A 21093-nucleotide genomic window follows, 5' to 3' on the forward strand; every position below is an offset into this window, starting at 1 on the left:
TAGTAATTGCATTATATTTTTGCTCATCTACATATTATGGAAGCATATACCAGACAAGTTTTTGGAAAATTTATGACTGAGGTGCATGCAGACAGCATTATGGTTTACACTAACGCTGCCTAATTAGAAGCATCTTTTCATACACGTAAGTGGGACAGGAGGTAAGATTTCTTCCCTCAGAATGGCTTCAACACAACCACACTTTCAAACAAAGATTCCTAAATTATGAGATAGGACAAGGAGGGAGCTTAGAAGTAACCTCCCCGCAAATCCATGGAGTAACGCTGCATGTCAAACTGTTAAGGTACATTCCAGAGATGTGCTGGGAAATCACAAATTTTAGTATAGACCACCCTTAATTCTCCACAGCTGTTAAATACATTTCCATATTCAGATTATTCCTACAAGGATGAGGTGTCTATAGGTGTCTGTGCAGAAAGTAACAGGCAAGTAGAATACACACCCAAGATAATAAAGCAAAAACAAATTAACGTGCATCTGCAATAGGATAAAACTCAGAGCCACAATTCGGCCAAAAGATTTTATTTCCTTTCTGACCCATAGTCCAATTAATCTGAGGTACACAAATAACTGGTGGCATAAAAGGTCTTTAAACAGTTCCTTTTTTCATAAAAAGGAACTGCTCACATTTAACTATATTTTGACTATACAAGCCACACTACGTTCATTTCAAGCTTTTTTTCCCCCTTAAACTCAGCACAGCTTGTTAGTACTGTAACTTACTCGTATTTGGTGAATAGATTTATATTTTTCTGGTACTGATAACTCTCCAACAGATCTGATTACAGCTACTGCTTTATTGTCATCTGGCGGATCGGAGCTGGTGCTGTAGGAACCATTTTCATCGCTATCCGGCATTTCTTCTTCCTCTTCACTATAACTTTCATCAGAGTTCCCATTTAAAGGAAACTCTGCACCTTCTTTTTTAGGCTCATCTAACTGGAAGAGTTCTGAGAGCATGTAATTCGCTGAAGCAATAATCTTAATTAAAAAAAAAAAAAAAAGTATTTTAGAGTATCCCAGTACTGCAAGTTACTAAAAAGTTTTTAAATAGGCCACTCAAATAGAAGTTTGCATCTTTCCACTCAGACAAAGAACAAGTTTAGAAAAGGGTCCAATAAATGCACGCACAAGACTGTACAGGTATCTGCAAAATCCTAACCAGTGCATGCAAATAGGCATTAATATGTTTAAAATGTCATAGCCAATTTAAAAAGACTGCCACTACAGTAAAAGAATAATGGTCTGTGGGGTTTTTTTAGTGTATTAATACATTTAAGTTTACAGCTGTTTAGTGAGCAAAACTAAACTACTCTTCCAGGATCACTCTCCCTTAACAACTTTTAGTCATTTTTAATAGTATTTGACTTCTGCTAAGATACAGTCCATGTGGACTGTACAGATATGGATGTTATACATTTTGCACTGTAAAAGTCCTGTAATAAAATAGTTAATATTAGGTTTAAGAAGTGACTCTACAATTCAAAGGTAGTATGACAACAGTTGATCAGAGCAGTATCTGGGGGTGGGGGGCGTGATATGACTTCTGGATTCTATTTCTGACTGCTTTAGACTAGCTGCACGATGATGTTCAACTCAATGTCTCAGTTTATTCATCTACAAATACAGGCATAATATATTTGATAAGGTTAGTTAATATTGTCACGCTTTCAAATACTTGGATGAAAGGCACTATTGATATACAAGGTATTATATTCTGATTATCCAAAGGTATTATTCATAAGTGTGAAGATTACTAATGAAGAATACATTTAAATCTGCTTAATTTACAAGAACATCCTCCAACCTTAGCTCCATTATCAAGAAAAATCAAGCTCAAATACATCCATCGCTGCGAACAATAAAACTTCAAATCAGAATTTTAAAGATAAACACACCACTGGTGCACAAAGCAGAAACTGGCTCTGCAGATGTGCATGACAAAACAACTTACAGGAAACTAAGACATTACAACCCTATAAAGGGTCAAGATTCCAACCCTACTCTCAATGCAATGAATATATAACAGGTTGTGGTCAAAATTTATGCCATTTTGGAGGTTTGCCTTTATAAAGTAACAAAAGCCCTGAGATAGGAATGTAGTAACAAACTTTAGCTTCAGCTCCTTCCTAAGTAGATTGTTCTTGGCGATCCTCTCCATATTACTTTGTATCCCTCTCGCCACATTTCTTGACACAGAGTGTAACTCAGTCATTTGAGATCCAACCTGACTACCAGCAAAACAGCACTACTCTTCTACAGAGTTCCAAAGCTAGATTCTGGCTGCAGGCCTTTACTTCTACCTCTCTACTCCAGACCCATCTCTTTCTGTTCAAACTACAGTCTTATTCTCTTTCTCCAACAGCTCCTTGTGGAGGTCTATCCATCAGCTTGAGCTCAATATAGCTAAATAGAGCTCTTAATTTTGCCCCTCCAAACCTTCCCTGCTACCTCCTCTCTCAACCACTGTGGACAACACCATCTTTCTACCGGTTATTCAGACCTGTAACCTGGGTGTTATCTTCAAGTCAGACCATTTTCTCAGTCCTCACATGCAGGCTATGTTCAGTACTGCCAGCCTGACGTGATCCAAAAATCGCAAACCAGATCCCCCAAAATCATGAGATTGGCCCCAGAAACCATGAGTATATCATCATACCATGTATTTTGTTAGGTCTTGACTTAACTTCCCTTTATTCTTCTGGCGCACACGCACACACACACGAATAAAGGGAAGTTAAATCAAGACATACCAACATACATGGTATGATGATATACTTTTAGGTGAAAAGTCAACCTTTAATGCACACAAAAATGCATGCCTCTTCTTGGCTGCTCAGATGGAGACTCCACTTACTATCTTAGGAGTGAGCAGAGGGTAACAGGGAAACTGCCATATATTTCCTATCTTGACACTCCCTTCTCCTCGGTCTGGATCGCAAGTAGAGAAGTCATCCCAGGCAGTGGGAGACAAGAAAGTGTTGCTGCTGGGTCCGGACTTTCCCCTGACTTCCCGCTCCACTCTCTCTCCAAGGACCATCCTCTCTGCTATAGGGCCATGCAAGGCAGAGCTCAGTGGCAAGACCCATCTGTGTCCTGTGCTCCAAGGCTCTCACACAGCTTTGCCCATGTGCCCAGCCCTGAAAAAAAAATCACAGGATCAGAGGAGCTGCTTGCATCATTGTGAGAGCTCCTCCTGCAGCTGCCAAAATCCCATGACTCATGATCTATTTGCAAGAGCTGGCAACACAACTCTGGCTTCCCCTAGCTGCTCAGACAGGGCTGCCCACACCCACCACTATCCCTCGGCTGAGGGAGCTGCCATTCTATGCTCTCCGTCTCTCACCCCATCACGGTTCTCTGAACCCACACTCTGCCTCCCATTTGTCCCCACAGGCCCAGCATCCCACTCCTACTCATTCTGTCCATCCATCTTGCATAGTGTCTCAGCTGACCTCACAGTCCCCGTGTCCTGTCTAGCTCTCCTGAGCCATAGCACGTCAGCCATTTAGCCTGTCATTGCGGCTTCAGCCTCAGTGAGAACAGTGGCAAGTGTCAGCCAACTTTATTAAGGGCACTTCCCCATGTAGATAGACTGTAGGGAAACAGAGACCATCTTGCTGGCTACAGCCCCACTGACAGGAACAGAGATGGTGGTCACTTTGAATAAGAAAAAATTAATGAATTGGCAGCCTATCATCATGTTTTCATGGAACAGGTTAAAAAAATCCCAAAATCGCTAGAGTTGCGATAAAAATCACAGGAGCTCACAATACTGCATTTCTAGGGGCATATCTACAGAAACATGTACTGCATGGCAAGCTGAGGTGTTAATCTACAGCACTCTAATAGGGACACACTAGGGAACCTTTAGTGCACAGGAGTAGTGTCCTCACGGTCAGGGCACAACACAGTGGAGTGCTATAGATTTAGAGCACAGTTTTGCATGCAGGAAGTGTTCGTGTAAACATGCCCAACAATATGTCCTTTCTTAACCATCCACGCAGCTAAAGCGCGTGTCCAGGCTCTCCTCATGTCATATCTTGATTACTGCAACACCCTTCATTGTGGGCCTGACAAGTGTAATTGTGCCCAGCTGATATCCATTCGGAACGAGGCTGCAAAGATAATTTTCTCAGCCTGTTGCTTTGACTATGTCATCCCTTTCTTTGGGTCCCTTCTATGGCACCTTCTTTATCATATCAAACAAAGTACTTGTCTTCACTTTCAAGGCCCTTTATGATCTATCCTCACCCAACCTATCTCACATTCAGTATTGAAAGGTCAACTCTCACCTCCAGTTGGGCCCATTCCTCACTTGTTAATATTTCAAACTGGCAACTTCATTCTTTCTGTCATACTGCTCTCAGGCTTTGGAGACGCTCCCCATGAACTCATTATCCTCCTTCAAAACCCTCCTTTCCTGTGTGGCCTAGATTGCTAGTGTGCTGAGAACACAGTCTATTATATTTACTACTACTACTACTACCACCACCTCATTGTTCCATTGTACTCCATCAGTCTGTCTCTATCCATCTGTTGTCTCTGGTCTTATACGTAGATTTTAAACTCTTTGGGGCAGGGACTGGTTTCTTGTTCTATGTTTTTTGCAGTACCGAACAGGTTCATGACAGGGATTCTTTGTACAATACTACAAATAAATAATAGGAGACAAATGTAGCATTTTCTCTTATATAACCTTCTGTTTGTTTTTAAAAAAGGTTTTCTGATCATAGCCACACTTGAAGATTAGTTTAATAAAATCCCACATACAGTATATCCAGATTTTTTCAGTGATGTAAATAAGTCCACAACTATGGTGAGGAAAACCCCTGGATATATCAATGGACTTTTTGGCTAATCATCTGGCTTTATAAAAGTTTAATTCACATATTGGTATAAGTCAGCTGCAAACCACTGTGGTGGATGGTAGTATAAAACCCTAGAGAGACAGACTACAAGTTATTTTTGAGGTAATGTATTTATGTACTGTTAGTTATCTCCATTAAAAAAATTTTTTTTTTAAAGCCAGTGAGTGTTCATGCAAAAAGCTTATATTAGCCCCCATGGTTTATTATATTTTGCACTTTAGTTGTATTTTGTCTGTTCAGCAGTCTAAATACCTCATTTGGAGGAAGGCTGTAAAAAAGTCATTAATAACACTGCTATGAAGTCTCTTGTGAAAAACAGTTTGAAAGTCTCGCCTAATATATCTACTTTTTTTGCTCTCCTTCTACCTCCACCATATTTAATGGACATCTTTGAAAACTGAAGCCCTTTATGTATCTATGAAACAGGTACTTCAGGAAATAGTAGTAGCTGTTTTGAGGTCCCAATGCATGAATAAGAGCAACCAGTGTGATGAGAACCAGGAGGTGGAGGAGGTCACCACCTAGGTGCAAGGAGGAGCAACAATGAATTTGGAACTAGAAGTCACTCCCTTCCCCTATGCAAGATTAGGTAAGGAACGGAAGACAGTTCGGGATCCCTTCCCCTCCCCCCCCCCCCCCCCCCAACACTATGCCAAATACCAAAATACAGATGTAATGAAGTAGACAGTGAAAGCTAACATCATGGCCTTTACCATGGTGATAGATATACCACTTTAAAAGTGATCCATGAGCTGTAATACTATATTTTAAGATTATTTTTATGTCACTTCACAACTCTGATCCATAGCATCCTACTGATAATTTAACTCCCTACGTTCTAAGCTATACACTGGGTCCAGATGACAACCACCATTTGGTTGTTTCATGATCTCCCTTTCACATGTACAGAGTCAATTTTCAGTTGACAACAGTAACAGTCTGAATAAAATGTTTTAAATCTAGGCTAGGAAACTGCCAACATTAAGTGAAAATTTAGAGTAAATATATGAGCTTCAGTGTTAGCTATCTTTCTAGATAATTTTTCTTTGCAAAGTTGATGATGTTTCCTTAAAAATACTGTATTGTGGTCTGCACAATAATACATTTTACTGTCCGCACAGCTGCTTCAGAGACATCACAGTCCATTCTGCAATTCTACATCTGAGCCCAAAAGCCCCTTTAGATTCTCACAATCTAATACATCATTACTTTAGGGAAAAGACTCTGACAGAGGATGCTGAAAGAGACACACAGATCCCATTATCCTCTGCTGCCAGAAGGGAAGCAAGCTCAGGTTTGTCAGCAGGAATACTCAGGGCCAGATTTAAAGCAACAAGTCCAGACCTGCGCACTTCAAGTGCAACGTCCCTGCATGACCTCCCCATAGCCAGTTCTTTCTGGGTTAGGATTGACTCTCCCCAATATAACCAGATTCTGGTTTTCCTTAGAGCAGGGGTCCTCAACACAGTGCCCACGGGTGCCATGGTGCCCGCCGGGGTGTCTAATTGCGCCTGCATACTGGCCGGCGGACAAACATCCGCCGAAATGCCGCCGATAAGCAGCGTCATCCAGAGGCGTCGCTGCCGATTTTCGGCGGCGACGCCTCTGGATGATGATGGTTATCGGCGGCATTTCGGCGGCCATGCCTATTGACGTTGCCACTTGTCGGCAGCATTTCGGCAGATGTTCGTCCGCTGCCACGGTCCTCCGTGGCGCGCCAGATGAAAAAGGTTGGGGACCACTGGCTTAGAGTATGAATAGAAACAGCCTCTTCCTCTGAAACCGCAGCTTTATGAAGCAGCATAAGCCTTCTGTGTTCTAGCTTCAGACATTTCTACTGCCTTTCCTACTGCTGCTGAATATGTAAGATGCCAATCAATCAGCAACTTGAGAGGCACCGCAGTCTAGTGTTTAGGAGTCAGGACATTTGGGTTCTATTCCTGGCTCTGCCATGCAAGTCTGTGTCTCCCTCCTACCTTCTGGCTGTCTTGTCTATTTAGATTAGATGCTCTTCAGGGCAGAGACTGGTTTCTTAATATGTGTTTGTACATGTTAAGCATGAAAGAGCCTTGATCTTGATTACAGAACTTTCCCCCAAAGAAAAGTTAATATGAAGTTTTAATTTAATCATAAGGAGGGATTTTAGATCCACACTGGTGATTTGATCTTCAAAATAAGAAAAGTGAGGTTCTGCCTAAAAAAAAAAATCATGCAGGCACATTTCAATTGTCACTTTTCAGTCCAGAGAACTTTTATAACCAAGGCCCACTGTCACTGCATTCTAGTATAATTTGTTCAAAGTAAATCTTAATTGTGACCCTTTAGAGGATGAGATGAGCCCATTAACACTTGCAATCACATTGTAATGAATATAGCATTTGGTTACCTTATTAGTGCTTTTAGTTGAAGGTAGAACATCAACATCTGTATTTTCATTATATATAAGCCACACATCTCTCTGCACTAAAAATAAATGTATTAAAATAGAATTCTTACTTGTGGATGTCTGGCTTTATCCAATAACTTAACACAATTAAGGAGCAATGTTCTAATGGTGCCATAGTGTTTCTTGTTCTGGTTTTTTTTCATCATCATATTGCAGGCAACTCTAAAAGAAAGTTGAACAAAATAGTAGACGCAGAAATGTCACTGAAATGTCTATTATAATTGTTTTATTTTTATTTTCTGCACAACTAAGAATTCTACAAATCCCATCTTTTTGAGCAGGCTTCTAGAGAAGGACTCAGGTGACCGAGAAATCTGAGGAATGGCAAGACTCTGATTCAGTTAATATCATGATTTGGTTGGCTGATTGTTGTACATATAAGGGGAATGTGGTGATGTTTTGGTTTTATGATTTTTGGATTGCATTTTTTAAACTGATGGCCAGAGTACCTAAGTGCCCAAGACAGACACTTAATGACTTAGATTTAAATCTAAGTAAATAAAATATTGCAACAGAGTTTTGCTTCGGTAAGACACACTTACTTGTACAAGAGAATTGCCACTGGCATTGTGAAAGGGTTTTGGTATTTATCTTCGGTTTCTTCACAAAGAGTGGTGAGGTCATAGAGCTTTACTATATCGCTTCCACTTGCTAAAAGAGAAGATTTTTCCATTAGCCAACCTGACAATATATAGGTCTCAAACATTACTTATTATCCCAACCAAGGAATTGCTTACCTTTAAATAGCCAGTAAGTATGTCCTTCTTTGGTGCAGTTAGATTTCAGAAAAGATAAGATATTTTGAGCAATATCCTTTATCACTTTGGTAGAAAAATTGGAGTTTTCCAAATTGGGAATATCTTCAGTCTTGATCATTTCATATTTCTGTATAGAATGTATTTTAAACACATTTTGAAAAATCCTAATAATATATACTAAGGTTGGCTATACAAACAGAGAAGCCTTTCATAATCTATTAAACTGAAAACAGGAGTTCCATTATTATGTTTGCTAATACTGAAAGCCCTCAAATTACGAGCTATGAATTTAGTGCTGCATCCAATTGTGTTTGTGTAATTTTACTACTTATACCCTTTGTACTGTAAATTGCTTCGTGTAGAATTATTTTAATAAAAGGACTTGTCAGGGCCAAAGAGAAAGTCTGTGGTCTGGCATTTAAACACACAGTAATCTCAATAAAATGATGCAGAATGAATGTGGTTATGCTGAACAGATTAACTGTAAACAGTATAGTCTAGCCAATTAACAACTCTGTTGCCTCAATATATATTAGTAATTTAAATAAAGTCTGTACTGACTGGATGGCAGATCCATACTTTTACTACACACTAGTTTATAACCACATTTCTGTATTTTCTTTACAAATTTCAAGACTGCTGTATAATTTAAGATTTTTCAAATCTGCAAAATTAAGTTTACAGAGAGTTTGGAGTTGTACACTTCTTAAAATTTGGAGGTAGTTATAAGATACACCTAAAAATATCAACAAATGATAGTTCAAAATGGAAATGCTGACACTTGGCCCTTTCATGTTTTCAGAGCACTTCACACAACAGGCTTCAACCTAGCTGGCTTCTAGGTGCTACCACAATATATATCCTAAATACAAAGATTATATGAAAAGAACGTTGTTTAGATTACAAAGTCAAGCACTCAAAAGTTAAAAAAAAAAAAAAAAAATCCAAGAGTTACAGTTGCCCAGGCATCCTTAATTCTACCTCCTTGTGCATCCAGCTGTACACTAAATGAGGCAGGAGTCCTGTGGAAACAAACTACATATGCCATCATGTAATTAAAGACACTATCATAATACACAACAAGAAGAGAGAATAAAGTTTCATCTGTAAATCTGGAATTTCCTAACTTTGAAGTGCTTGACTTTTCAACATAGATAACATTCTTTTAATGTCTGATTTCCTAGGTGTGTGTGTTAGTAAGGAAACAAAGCAAACTAAGGCCTGGTCTACACTGGAGGGGGTGAAAGGGGGTGGAATTGATCTAAGTTACCGTGGTGTCTTCACTACGGTGAGTCGACTGCTGCCGCTCCCCCATCGACTCTGCCTGCGCCTCTCGCCGAGCTGGAGTACAGGAGTCAACGGGAGAGCACTCGGGGCTTGATTTATCGCATCTAGACTAGACGTGATAAATCGATCCCCGCTGGATCAATCGCTGCCCGCCAATCCGGCAGGTAGTGAAGACATACCCTAAATGTCCCCTTCATGCATCTTCAGCAGGGCTTGAATTCTGAATACCTTCAGCACTGAATCACATAGTCCTGTACTTCAAATGGTAGAAGTACGTACATTAGCTGGCAGCAGCAGGCGGCTGTTAACCTATTTTCAGGTGGTGGGGGAAGAAGGGCCTCTTTTTATCAGTTCAGCCACATGTGAAGAGAATTTCATGGAACTAACAAGAGTGATATCTCTAGCCCCAGGACTTTGTTTGCAGTCAGCCTTTAAAATGTGGGAGGGACAAACAATGGAGGTATTACAGGTTCTCAAAAAAAGGTTGATAAGAGCTTTTCTAGTGCAATGTTGCTACCAGTTCCCACATACCAACTTCATTGTTATGAATGGATAAGTTGAATTAATGAAAGAACTGGTAAAGTGGACATAATGTAAGACATCAGGACTTACCTGAACAATGCCATTAACATGAAAACACATCACAAGCTCTGGGACGTTACATATTAAGTTGTCCAACCAATAGTCAATTCCTGTCAACACGTTTATTGGCTTGTTGTTATCCCTACAACAAAAATATTTCTGGTATTGCTTGGAGCAAATAAAGATTTTTTTTTAAGTCATCAGGGTACATCTAATAGAGGTTTTGTTTGTTTTTTTAAAATCACCAGTTATGATAAATGTCTGTTGAAAGCTTAGCTATGTGTGTCAGTACAAGGAGAACAGAGCAACCTTAAAATTGAGGTAAAAAAGCTTTCATTTGTGACAAAGGTTATATTTTAAAGTAGCACATGGGGGAGCTATACTAACCACTGTGTTGATACTAGCATCTGTTACTGCTAATGGAATGCATGCACATTACTGCCCTCACCACTTTAAAATTACAGCCCACCTTATTACTGAGATCACCCATAATTTTTCCCCTAAAAAAAGTGTTTAGAAAACTAAGGGATTCATAGAATTAGCTGGAACCAAGCACATTTCAAACTTTTTTTACACAGTTCTTCCAAGGCACCTCAGTTCTGGGCTGCATTTACAGTGTCCAGCTATGTGAATCCTGGGTGTCTTTTGAACAAAGATGGCCCAAACTGGCTTCAACTTTTTAAGCTTGCCTCCATCTTCCCCACCCTATAAAAGGTATTCTTGTCTTTCCTCCCACCCTTGCTGTGGGAGACCAGGCTCCTTCACCTCTGTATGGGCAAAAAGAACCCACAGCAAGAACAAAAGAATCAGAGAACAGAGTAATCACAACATCAAGTAGATATTTTCAGCTATTTATGGACAGTAATCAGTAACTATATTTTGCATGGCATCCAACACTTAAGCATTTGAGCATCTCACAAATATTAATATATTTATCCTTACAACATCTGCAAAAAGTAGAGAAGCGATACTCCCATTCTACAAATTGGGGATTAGAGCAGAGATTAAGGACCCTGATTTTCAGAAGTGTTGAACACCTACAACTCCAATAAAGGCAATGGGTTGCAGATAGTTGGCACCTCCAAAAATCAGGCCCTAAGTGTTTTGCCGAAAGTTACACAAGAAGTCTGAGGATGAGCCAGAAAGAGAACCAAGACATCCTGAATCCCAATTCAGTGCCTTAAACACAGAAACACCCTTCTAATACCTTATGAAATCATTACCATATAAATACTAGAGTATAAAATTAATCTTTAAATGCAGATTAAGAAATACATTATCCTACAAAATTATATATACACACACACACACACAACTGAATATGAAACTGAAGCAACAAATGAGCCACGTTTGGGATGCACATCACATTAGTTTAAGAATTCACCTGAGACGCAAGCTCACAGCAGGGTATCTTCCACCTCCAAATATAGGCATATTTGATCCTACTAACATGTGAATATCTTCAAAGGTCCACAAGATGTTCCGAACAAAGTCATTTTTAAGTCCCTTTGTTTAAAAAAAGAAAGGGTCTATAAATAATCCACTCTGTTAATTTTTTCTCAATCACAATCCGCAGAATTACTATGAGAAAGCAAAATGCAAAAAAGGCAAATAAAGAACAGCACATAAAGACTATGCTAGGTGTTCACAGTAACTTAAAAGACCAAGATTACAGATGACAAGAGCTATTTCTACAAAAGGATTTAATTTTTCTTCCCTCACCACCAACCCGAATCCAATTTAGACCAAATTTAAAACAATTTGTTAAACTGGGGATTGTGTTTCCACTCAGATTCCACATAAAGCATACCTGACTGTTTTCCCCGTCATTGAACAAAGTACTCAGGTTTTGTTCTTTGGGGGCTGAGGCCACATGCCCCACTACATATGAGGATTCAAGAGGCACACTTCCCTGTGAAAAGCACAAGGACATAAGGAGTGATTCTGTTGCTGAGGTCAAGTAGGCCATTTTCAAAAGTGTATATATATCCTGAACATTAGAAGCATAAAAAGTGAAAACTTTAATTCCAACTTTATTTTAATGTGTACAACCTTCTTCAGCCAGTGGCTTACTTCAGTTTTTTCTTACTGTAGCTACTGCATTGGAATTCTAGTATAATTTGTTCAGTGTAAATCTTAATTGTGACACCTTTACCAATGCAATCTAGATTCTATGTGGTGATCTAGAGCAGAGAATCTTCATAATTCTTTATCAACCATCTGTGTCATCTAGTGTCCCTATCAGTGGTAGTGTCTTCACAAAGGTGGGTGATCATTACCATCTGAATGTAAATAGAATGCTGGAATTTTTTAAATGTATTAGACTTACATTAATTATGAGGCTACTCTACACGCACAACAATACTACTTTTCATAATGTATTTAAACATCCATTGCATAGACTGAACTCTTAAAATGTTGTACAAAGTCCCTTTAACTTCAGAGAACCTTAATATTCAACTCTACTGTCTGATAACAAGATAAAGAAAGAAAAACCTGGCTCCTATGTTGCACACATGTTTTCAGCCACAAGTCAGTCTCATTTTGGCCCCTTTGTGAGCATTTATACTGAGGTCTGGAGCAATACTAACCAATCAAAATGCACATGTAATTGCTTGTATTATATTGTAGGAGTTCAGTAGAACCGCTTCTACTCGGGGGAGCCAATGCCATATGATCTCTGCTTACTTTGATATATAATCACAAAATAGATATTTGCATATGATGTTTGAATGGCTTAGAGATTATCATCATCTTTCTGGATGCCTAACTTTCTCTCGTTTTCATTAGCGTAAAGTCTACTACACTTAATAAATTCGCGGCCATAATGCAGAAAATTCCAGATAAGTTCGATAAATACATTCTGAATGACTGATTTAAATCCCTGTCTACATACACTCTTGATGAGCATCAAGATTTTCTGTTCTTTAACATAAATACAGTTTGATCAAGATTTTGCTTCAGTAAATCTGGATGTTTTCTTCAACATCAATAAATACTGGAATAATATTAACATGCACTGTGAGAAGACAAAGAATTCTGAAATTCTTCCAGATTCTAGGTTCATCCACTTCAGCCCACGTCAATGCTACAAAAGAGGATGACCACCACACCTTAGCACATCCTCACAGTACCAGAAAAAAGGCTAAAATAGAAGTTCAGTGGAAACAACACAGGAAACAGCCATCTTTTTTCAGTACGACTGTTAAAGAAACAACAATTGTCAAAACGCAGTTCCTTTAAGATGGTCATTGACTAAAACCAACAAAGAGCAAAAATGTGCAAATATGATTTTTCACACTAACTCAGTACTGCAACACAATGTATGAAAAATCACTTTTCTCAGACCCTCCCATACTTTTGTTTTCTAGGAGCAGGCAGGCCATTCAAGTTAAAAATATAGACATATAAATATATTCCAGTTTTTTATGATCAAGTATACTAAAATGGAGCTACAAATGGAAGGCAACTGCTCATTCTGGAATGACCCAACATTAGAATTATATATAGAAAACACATTAATCCTATTTAAGGAAAATCAACTATAGGCAAAATTAGTTTTTGATGGCTTTCTGTATACAGCTCATAAAGCATTAGGTATCATACATTACTGCTCAAAGAAAGTCAAAAATGGTGCTTTTAGAGTCTAGCTGAGCAAGGCTTCTTCTACCCGTTAGATTCTGCTTCTTTGGATAAAAGGAGGAATCTTGACTACTACATGTTTATAGCTTATATTAGGCACCAAATACCGCTCTCCTATAAAAATTAAGGTTTGTTAAGATTTAATCCATACTAACCTGATTAGAAGAACCTGGATCTTCAGATACTGAAGAAGGCATTTCAAAAGGGGCTGGCCAGGAAGCCCTTCCTGCTTCATCACTCTCATCAGGAGCTGGATCTTCAGGATGTTGTTCTGCAGAGGAAGGAACTGGCTGAGCAGCTCCATCACCATTAATGCTGACAAAGACAAATTCAAAGAGATTAAATATCATAACAAAATCTCAAATTCAATGTCTAATCAATATTTACTGCATTTTATTTTCACAAAAAAGGAGACAGAGATGCTGATTTAGTTATAAAACTACTCAGCAATACCCATCTTGTAAATTCATCAGTTAGAGCAGAAAGATGGGTATCCAGGCTCATGTTAAAATCCTTGAAAATTATGTGTTTTTCCAGAGAGCAGTACTGCAATGTGTTTTCAGCTAATCATGCTTAGATACTAAAATATTTTAAATAAAGAACTTACTTGCATCAGTGTTATATTCTTAAAACTACATCCTCTCTGGATTTTGTTTTAGGATAAAGAGACAATTTCATATCTTTAACTTTTATTTCAATATAATGAACAAGAGAAAAGTAAATTGGGGTAGAACTCACAAGTTATGCAAATAAAATTAATATAATCAAACTACCTGTAATATAAAAACTTGGAAAGTATGGCCTTCTGGTACCAGTGTTCTTTACTCTTCTTCTTTCTTTGCCACTTCTGATCTATTAGTCTTTGATAGAACTCTTTTAGCCACGTCCAGTCCCCTGTCTAAGCATCATAAATAAGCATGAAATTAATGTGAAACACCACATAAACAAAAGAATCTAAGTTAAGCATTTAGCAGATACAGTATACCCATCCAACACGAAATGGCACAAAATAAAAGAAAATCTGTTAAAAGATAAGTTTTCACAAAAGTGTCTTGACAGCTGAACTCTGCAGTCAGAACTCAGTTATACTTAACATATTTCAGTGAAATCTACTCTTCAAAAAACAGATTATAGTTTCACGCAGTGTTAAAAGACTGAGTAATATATTTGTAAAGCTGTCCAGCAATATCAAAGACATTAAATGAAAAGGTGAGAAGGGGTATTTTAAGCACACAATGCCCTCAGTTAAAAAGATGTCTGATCTGCTAGTGCAACTTGTAGTTCTATAGCAACCAGAGAGAATCCACAATAAGGTTTTGTGAACACCTTTTTGTCTTTGTACACCTCTACCCCGACATAACGCGACCCAATATAACATGAATTCGGATATAACGCGGTAAAGCAGTGCTCCGGGGGGGTGGGGGGGGGGGAGGGGAGAAGAGAGCGGGGCTGCGCACTCCGGTGGATCAATGCAAGTTCGATATAACATGGTTTCACCTATAATGCGGTAAGATTTTTTGGCTCCCGAGGACAGCATTATATCGGGGTAGAGGTTTATACAATTCTCAGCAATTTTTCTACATTTGCTATACCTTTGTGTTGACAACACCGCACTTGAAATTTATATATAATATAATATAATATAATATAATATAATATAATATAATATAATATAATATATAACATATTTGCCAGGTGGCCAAGGACATTAACAAAATAAATGGTTAACCTGAGATGATCTCATGAAGAGCTCCTGAATATCTAGCTCATCCAGTAAAAGGGTTCGTCCAATACGGTGTACTGCCATGCTCACATGTGACTTGCTGTATGGTATCTTCAGAAGTTTTTTAATGTTCTTGCAAAAAAGACAAAACAGAAAAGTTATGTATTAGCTACTTGTAAACATCTGCAAAACTATCTCCCATGCACCTCCTCCATGGTTGGGAGAAAGATGCTTGTTTGAAACTTTAGCAAATGGGAGATGATGGCATCATGGGGCAATCAGAGGCTGGAGTCAACATCTCAGGAGTGAATGAGAGATAAACAGAGGGGATAGGCCATGAAGGACCTTGAAAGCGAAGACAAGCAACTTGTGTCTGATTTGATAGAGAAGCAGGAGCCAGTGAAGGGATGACATGGTCAAAGCATGGTGGATAGGAAAATTATCTTTGCAGCAGCATTCTGAATGGATGAGAGCAAGACCAGAGAGAAGGATGATGAATTAATTGAAATGATGAGAACCTAGACCAGAATTTAATTGTAGATTGTGGATAGGAGAGTTTGTACATTGCAGATTTTTTCAGTATGACATCTCTAAGATTTAGATATAGCCTGGATGTGAGGACCTAGAGGAAGGCCCAAGTAGAAGCAGACACCCAGTTCAAGAGCCTAAATGACAGGCAGAATGGAGCTGATGTCCACAGTGATTGAAAAATGAGAGTTGGAAGGGGGAGATTAAGAACTCTGTTTTAGCTACTTTGAACTTGAGCCCACAGCTAGACATCCATGAGGAGATGTCAGAGAGAGACACCAAGATTTTAGATTGGACAGAAGGAGACAGGTCTGGAGTACAGAGGTAGATCTTAGAATTGTCAGCACAGAGATGACATTTGAATTTGTTTGCAGGTGAGATTACCCAGAGATAAGGTGTAGAAAGAGAAGGAGACCAAGAATGGATCCCTGTGGAACCCCCACAGAAAGTTGTTGGAAGGAGAGGAGGATCCTCCAGAGAATATGCTGAAGGAGTAACGAGAGAAGTAGGAACAGAACCATGAGGACAGAATCACAAAAGACAAGATTTCAAGAAGAGGAGCATGGTTGACAATGCTGAAAGTGGCTGACAGGTCAAGGCGGCTGAGGATGTAGTACTGCTTCTGAGCTTTGGCTAAGAAAAAGGTCATCAGTGACTTTAGAGACACAAGGTGGTCCAATAAAAAGGTATTACCTCACTCCTCCCCGTCTCTCTAATATCCTGAGACTAACACGGCTACAATTACAACGCGCACAACAATTAATGACTTTGGCAAGGACAGTTTCAGTGAGTGGTCACCCAATGAAATGAATAGGCAACAGATTTCAGACAAACAAAATGAAGTAATTCTTCACACAGTGCACAGGTAACCTGTGGAACTCATTGCCAGCGGTTGCTGTGAAGGCCAAAACTATAACTGAATTAAAAATGAATTAGATAAGTTCATGAAAGATAGTCACTGATGAACCTATTAGCCAACATCATCAGGGAAGCAACCCCATGCTCTGGGTGTCCCTAAACCTCTGACTGCCAGAAACTGGGAGTGGATGACAGGGGATGAATCACTTGACATTGCTCTATTCTATTCATTCCCTTTGAAACATCTGGCATTGGCCACTGCTGGAAGACAGGATACTGGGCTAGATGGACCATTGGTCTGACCCAGTATGGCCATTCTTATGTTATGTTGAGTGCAAGAGGGGGAAACCAGATTGGAGAGGATCTTGGCTGGAAGACAAGATAGCAAAAAGGTGGCTGAGACTGCAGACGTGGGATTCTCTCCCAAATTCACTCTCCAGATTTCCTAGTAGGAATCTTAAAAAAAAAATTCTTCCTAAACAGCACTTGCAAAGGACTTGTTGGTTTCCCAATTTGTCTAAGTTTCATTCATTAGCAAAGTATTGCAAATAGATTAGAATTCAATTTTAATTTTTTTTTACACTACGAATATTATAGTGCTATTTCAACTAGCATATACTAACTCAGAGCTCACAGAAGTCCCTTTTAGTTGATGTTAACTGAAAAGAAAACCTCCAAAGCTTTTAAAATGAGAGAGGGATTTTTAAGTGAAAAAAGTTTGCATGAATACTATAACAGCAAGTTGACTGAGTTATTGTTACTAAGGATCACGAAAATGAAAGCAGAGGAAAGAGAAGTTGAAAACATAAGTTAGATGTTGAATATGCTATAGAAAACCAAATTCTCATAATGAAAACATTAAAAGAGAAAATGTGGATTCATGTTTAAATGTTATTGCATAATACCATCACAGAAAATACATGGTTATATAATATTAATTATGTAAAAAAAATGTTTTAAATGCTTGAATTTAATACAAGATATTTTCAAAGCAAAAACAAAACCCAACTCCCACCCAAGAAGTTATCCCAAAATATTGTATTTCTACAAGCCCTACAAATATCTTTATTTGGAGATAATGGTCATCTTGTGCTAATACTTTTGAGAGTACAACATATAATATAGCTGTCATATAAGCAAACGATAAATGTCTGAGTATTTATGATAATATTTAATCATCAAGGTAAAACTGGAGGCTCTATTTTTAAAGCAGGAAAGGTTGGTCCCATAACAATATTATTCCACTGATAAGTGTTTTGGATATACAAAAATGCCTCACTTAGATGCAAATATTTTGTTGGAGGGCCCTTGGCACAGTGGATAAGCGGTTGTCCCAATACCATTACTGACCTACTGAGTTCCAAATAAGTGTATTAGGGAACAGATCTCTTGTAGGAGTTTTCAGACAGCAAGTCAGGGAACAGCTTAGCAATGGGTCTTCCTCGCAACTATAACCTAGATACTCATATTTGACTAGGTGTGGGTATAAGCTACTAGAATGCTCTTCCCCTATTGCTAACTTGTGTTAGATATAGTAAAATTTGTAATGCATTCAAATAGGCGACTGAAGTGGTCCTCGTCATGCTCTCATTCAGGTCAATAGCAAAACTCCCACTGACTTTATGAGGACAATACCATGAATGCTTGATTTTAGCAGCTCACCATTTCAACTTTTTCCCCAAATGTAAAATTGTTTGGGGGGCCCCCCAATTTTCTTTTCCCCTCCTCTTTGCTTCTCACCTTTCCTCAATGCTCTTCTGTCCATCTGTATCTTTGGGTATGTCTACACTGCAAATAAAAATCTGAAGCTATCTGTACTTTATTCAATTGTCACAACTTCCTTTAAACTATAAGCAAATAGCCAAAGTAAAATGAGGTTTTCTTAAATAATTTAACTAAATAAAAGACTACTAAATAAAACAGTCACTGTAGCATAAGCCATAATCAAGATACAATTACAAAACTGAAGAATTATTGAACAATAAACTGCACATACCTCAGAATCGGACACAACATCCACATCATTTCCAACTGAGTCGATGAAGTCATATGCCATGCCAAAGCTATTTAAAAACAATTAGAAGTTTAAACCATTGCATTTTGACGTTTAAAACATAACTGCTTGTTCCTCAAAGTATCTAGTACTTCTTTAAAAAAAAACCCATTTTCATATTTAAAAAAAAAAAAAAAAAGAATCTACAGAGCCATTACAAAGTACAACAGGATCTGAGCTTTAAACGCCACAAAATCATTTTGAAGTTACAAGTTGTTTCTTTGAAGCCATCTTTAAATTGTTCTTGAAATCCAGTTTTCAGTCATTACAAAACACAATGTTTTAGAGAGACAAGGGCAACTATACAAGATGCTTTATTTGTTTTGTAATGGAAAGGAGGCGAGTTGCAATAAATGTGTTAGCATATCACGAAAAGTGGTTATTTGCCAGAAGGGAATAAACATTAATTTTCCAAAAGTTTGTGTTCTTTTAAGTGATTAAAACTAGAGGAGCTAAGCCCTGTTTAAGAGCTGGACTTCTTCCTTCCCTTCATTTCCATTTAAGATAATGTTGACTATTTTATTATTTTTAAAACTTAAATAAGTTTTATGGAAAATGACTCAGCAACAGAACAGCCTAATTTTAATAAACACAACATCCTTATTATTTGTCTGCCTTATTTAAAACCTGTATCTCTTCAAGTTGCATGTAATTCAAAGAAGAGAGCTTCCTATGTAGACCACTTTTTCAAATTAAGCCCGATGGTGCATTCATCTCAATGTGACCAGAGATATTCACATAACCTTGAACTTTAACTACTAGAATTTGGTGTTTCCCTTGGAAGTTTGTGCATTTCCATCTGTGAATAATTCCAAAATAAAAAAGGAGGCAGAGAAAGTAAAAATCGGAATTCACTAGCCTACCTAACCAAAACACATGTATTAATTCTGCCTGCTGTTTAATGTTTTTTTTTTTTTTTTTTTTTTTTAAAAGATTAGAGGTAAAATTCCCTGCTGTGCACAGGGCCCACAAGAGTTATGTGCCACTTAAGCCCTAATTTGGCAATTTAAGAGGTGTGAGCCCTGTATGATTTTCATCCTACATGCCAATCTGTTTTGAGTGACTTGCACGCGTTCAGCAGATCATCCCAGACTTGACACTGGCTGTGATACAAGAGACACATTTTTTCACTGCTGAACTGTCCTTGTCCAATTTCCAAAATATCAAACCACCATGTTTTCCTAATTATTTTTCTTAGGTATTTGCCACCTATTTTTATTTTTAAAACATACATTTATTGTACGCATGGCAAGAAAATTTCCATAAATGTGTCCATTCCTATTCCTGAATTTCCAAGCTGGCAGCCAATTGCTGATCAACAGTCAGGAGGCTACAAATTTGTTTCAGAATATTATTCTTTTTCCTTATGTGATCAAAGAGCAGAATTCCTATTACTATTCAGTCAATCTAGCCTGACCAACTGATACCATCCAATTGCAGGTCTGTAGTCTACATGAAGTGAGTTTGATTGTCTCAGTCCAGTTGCCAGCATACACATCGCAAAATCTACCATCATAACTGGAATTCTTAATCATCGCCTAAGCAAGAGGGATTAAAGCATATAGGGTGAGGGAAGGCAAAGGAGAGTGCAAAGACAGAGAAAGAAGGAGAAACAGAAGGGCTAATAGAGAATAGGACAATTTGTAGTGATGTCAGTGTTACCTTGAAAATAGTTTGCTCTTCTTGCTGTTTCCAAGAATGGTTGTTCCTGCTGGCCCCAGTTTGGCGCTTTCACGTAACCAATTGGCAGGTGGAAGTTTCAAATCAGTTTTCTCTCGAAGACGGGCAAATGCTGCTTGTGGTGGGGCAGATGAATATTTCACCACAGCACTGCTTTTTACTTCATTACCTCCAAGAAATAACACTGATCCCTAGTTTGCAGAACAGAAATTAGAGTCCTTCATTTATAAATTAGTTTCTTAAAAAGTTATTAGACTTTACTTGATGTCAGTTCAATTCCATTAACTGACTATACTAGAAATACAATTAATGACAGGCCATTTTCTGCCCAACTTAATTAAGGCCTAATCCTGTAAAGATTTACACATTTAACTTCACACATTGTGATGAGTTCCACTGACTTCAGTAGTATTCTTAAGCATATGGTTAACTTTATGTACTGGGAGAAATGCTACTGAAGTCAGTAGAACTTACCACAGAGTGTAAAATGAAACAAACGCTTTATAAATCTTTGTATGATTTAAATTAAGAAAACACACTGCAGAACACTGGTCTCATTACAGATTAAGTATAATAGTGAAAGGCATTATGTGCTGACATAAATAAGGGTTTATAATTACATTTCTAACTACTGTACCTCAGTC

At 38.2% G+C, this 21093-nt stretch overlaps 1 protein-coding gene across 4 annotated transcripts in view; it reads right to left on the bottom strand.

Annotated features, from left to right (window-relative positions):
* The window catches only part of EDRF1 (erythroid differentiation regulatory factor 1), a 46028-nt gene that overhangs the window by 21620 nt on the left and 3315 nt on the right, over positions 1-21093 (bottom strand). For 3 of the 4 annotated variants that reach the window (XM_065552256.1, XM_042855385.2, XM_065552255.1), the window contains exons 2-13: positions 20432-20640; positions 18713-18779; positions 15337-15462; positions 14381-14505; positions 13763-13922; positions 11776-11877; positions 11350-11471; positions 9996-10107; positions 8076-8223; positions 7881-7989; positions 7389-7500; positions 745-1002 (exon numbers count right to left, since the gene is read on the bottom strand). In XM_065552256.1, coding sequence (XP_065408328.1) covers positions 745-1002; positions 7389-7500; positions 7881-7989; positions 8076-8223; positions 9996-10107; positions 11350-11471; positions 11776-11877; positions 13763-13922; positions 14381-14505; positions 15337-15462; positions 18713-18779; positions 20432-20640 — 1650 coding nt within the window. The remainder of the gene's footprint in view (positions 1-744; positions 1003-7388; positions 7501-7880; positions 7990-8075; positions 8224-9995; positions 10108-11349; positions 11472-11775; positions 11878-13762; positions 13923-14380; positions 14506-15336; positions 15463-18712; positions 18780-20431; positions 20641-21093) is intronic. The other variant, XM_065552257.1, reaches the window with a different exon arrangement.

This window comes from Chrysemys picta, chromosome 7, assembly GCF_011386835.1.
Source record: "Chrysemys picta bellii isolate R12L10 chromosome 7, ASM1138683v2, whole genome shotgun sequence".
In the NCBI taxonomy this organism is placed as follows: domain Eukaryota; kingdom Metazoa; phylum Chordata; order Testudines; family Emydidae; genus Chrysemys; species Chrysemys picta.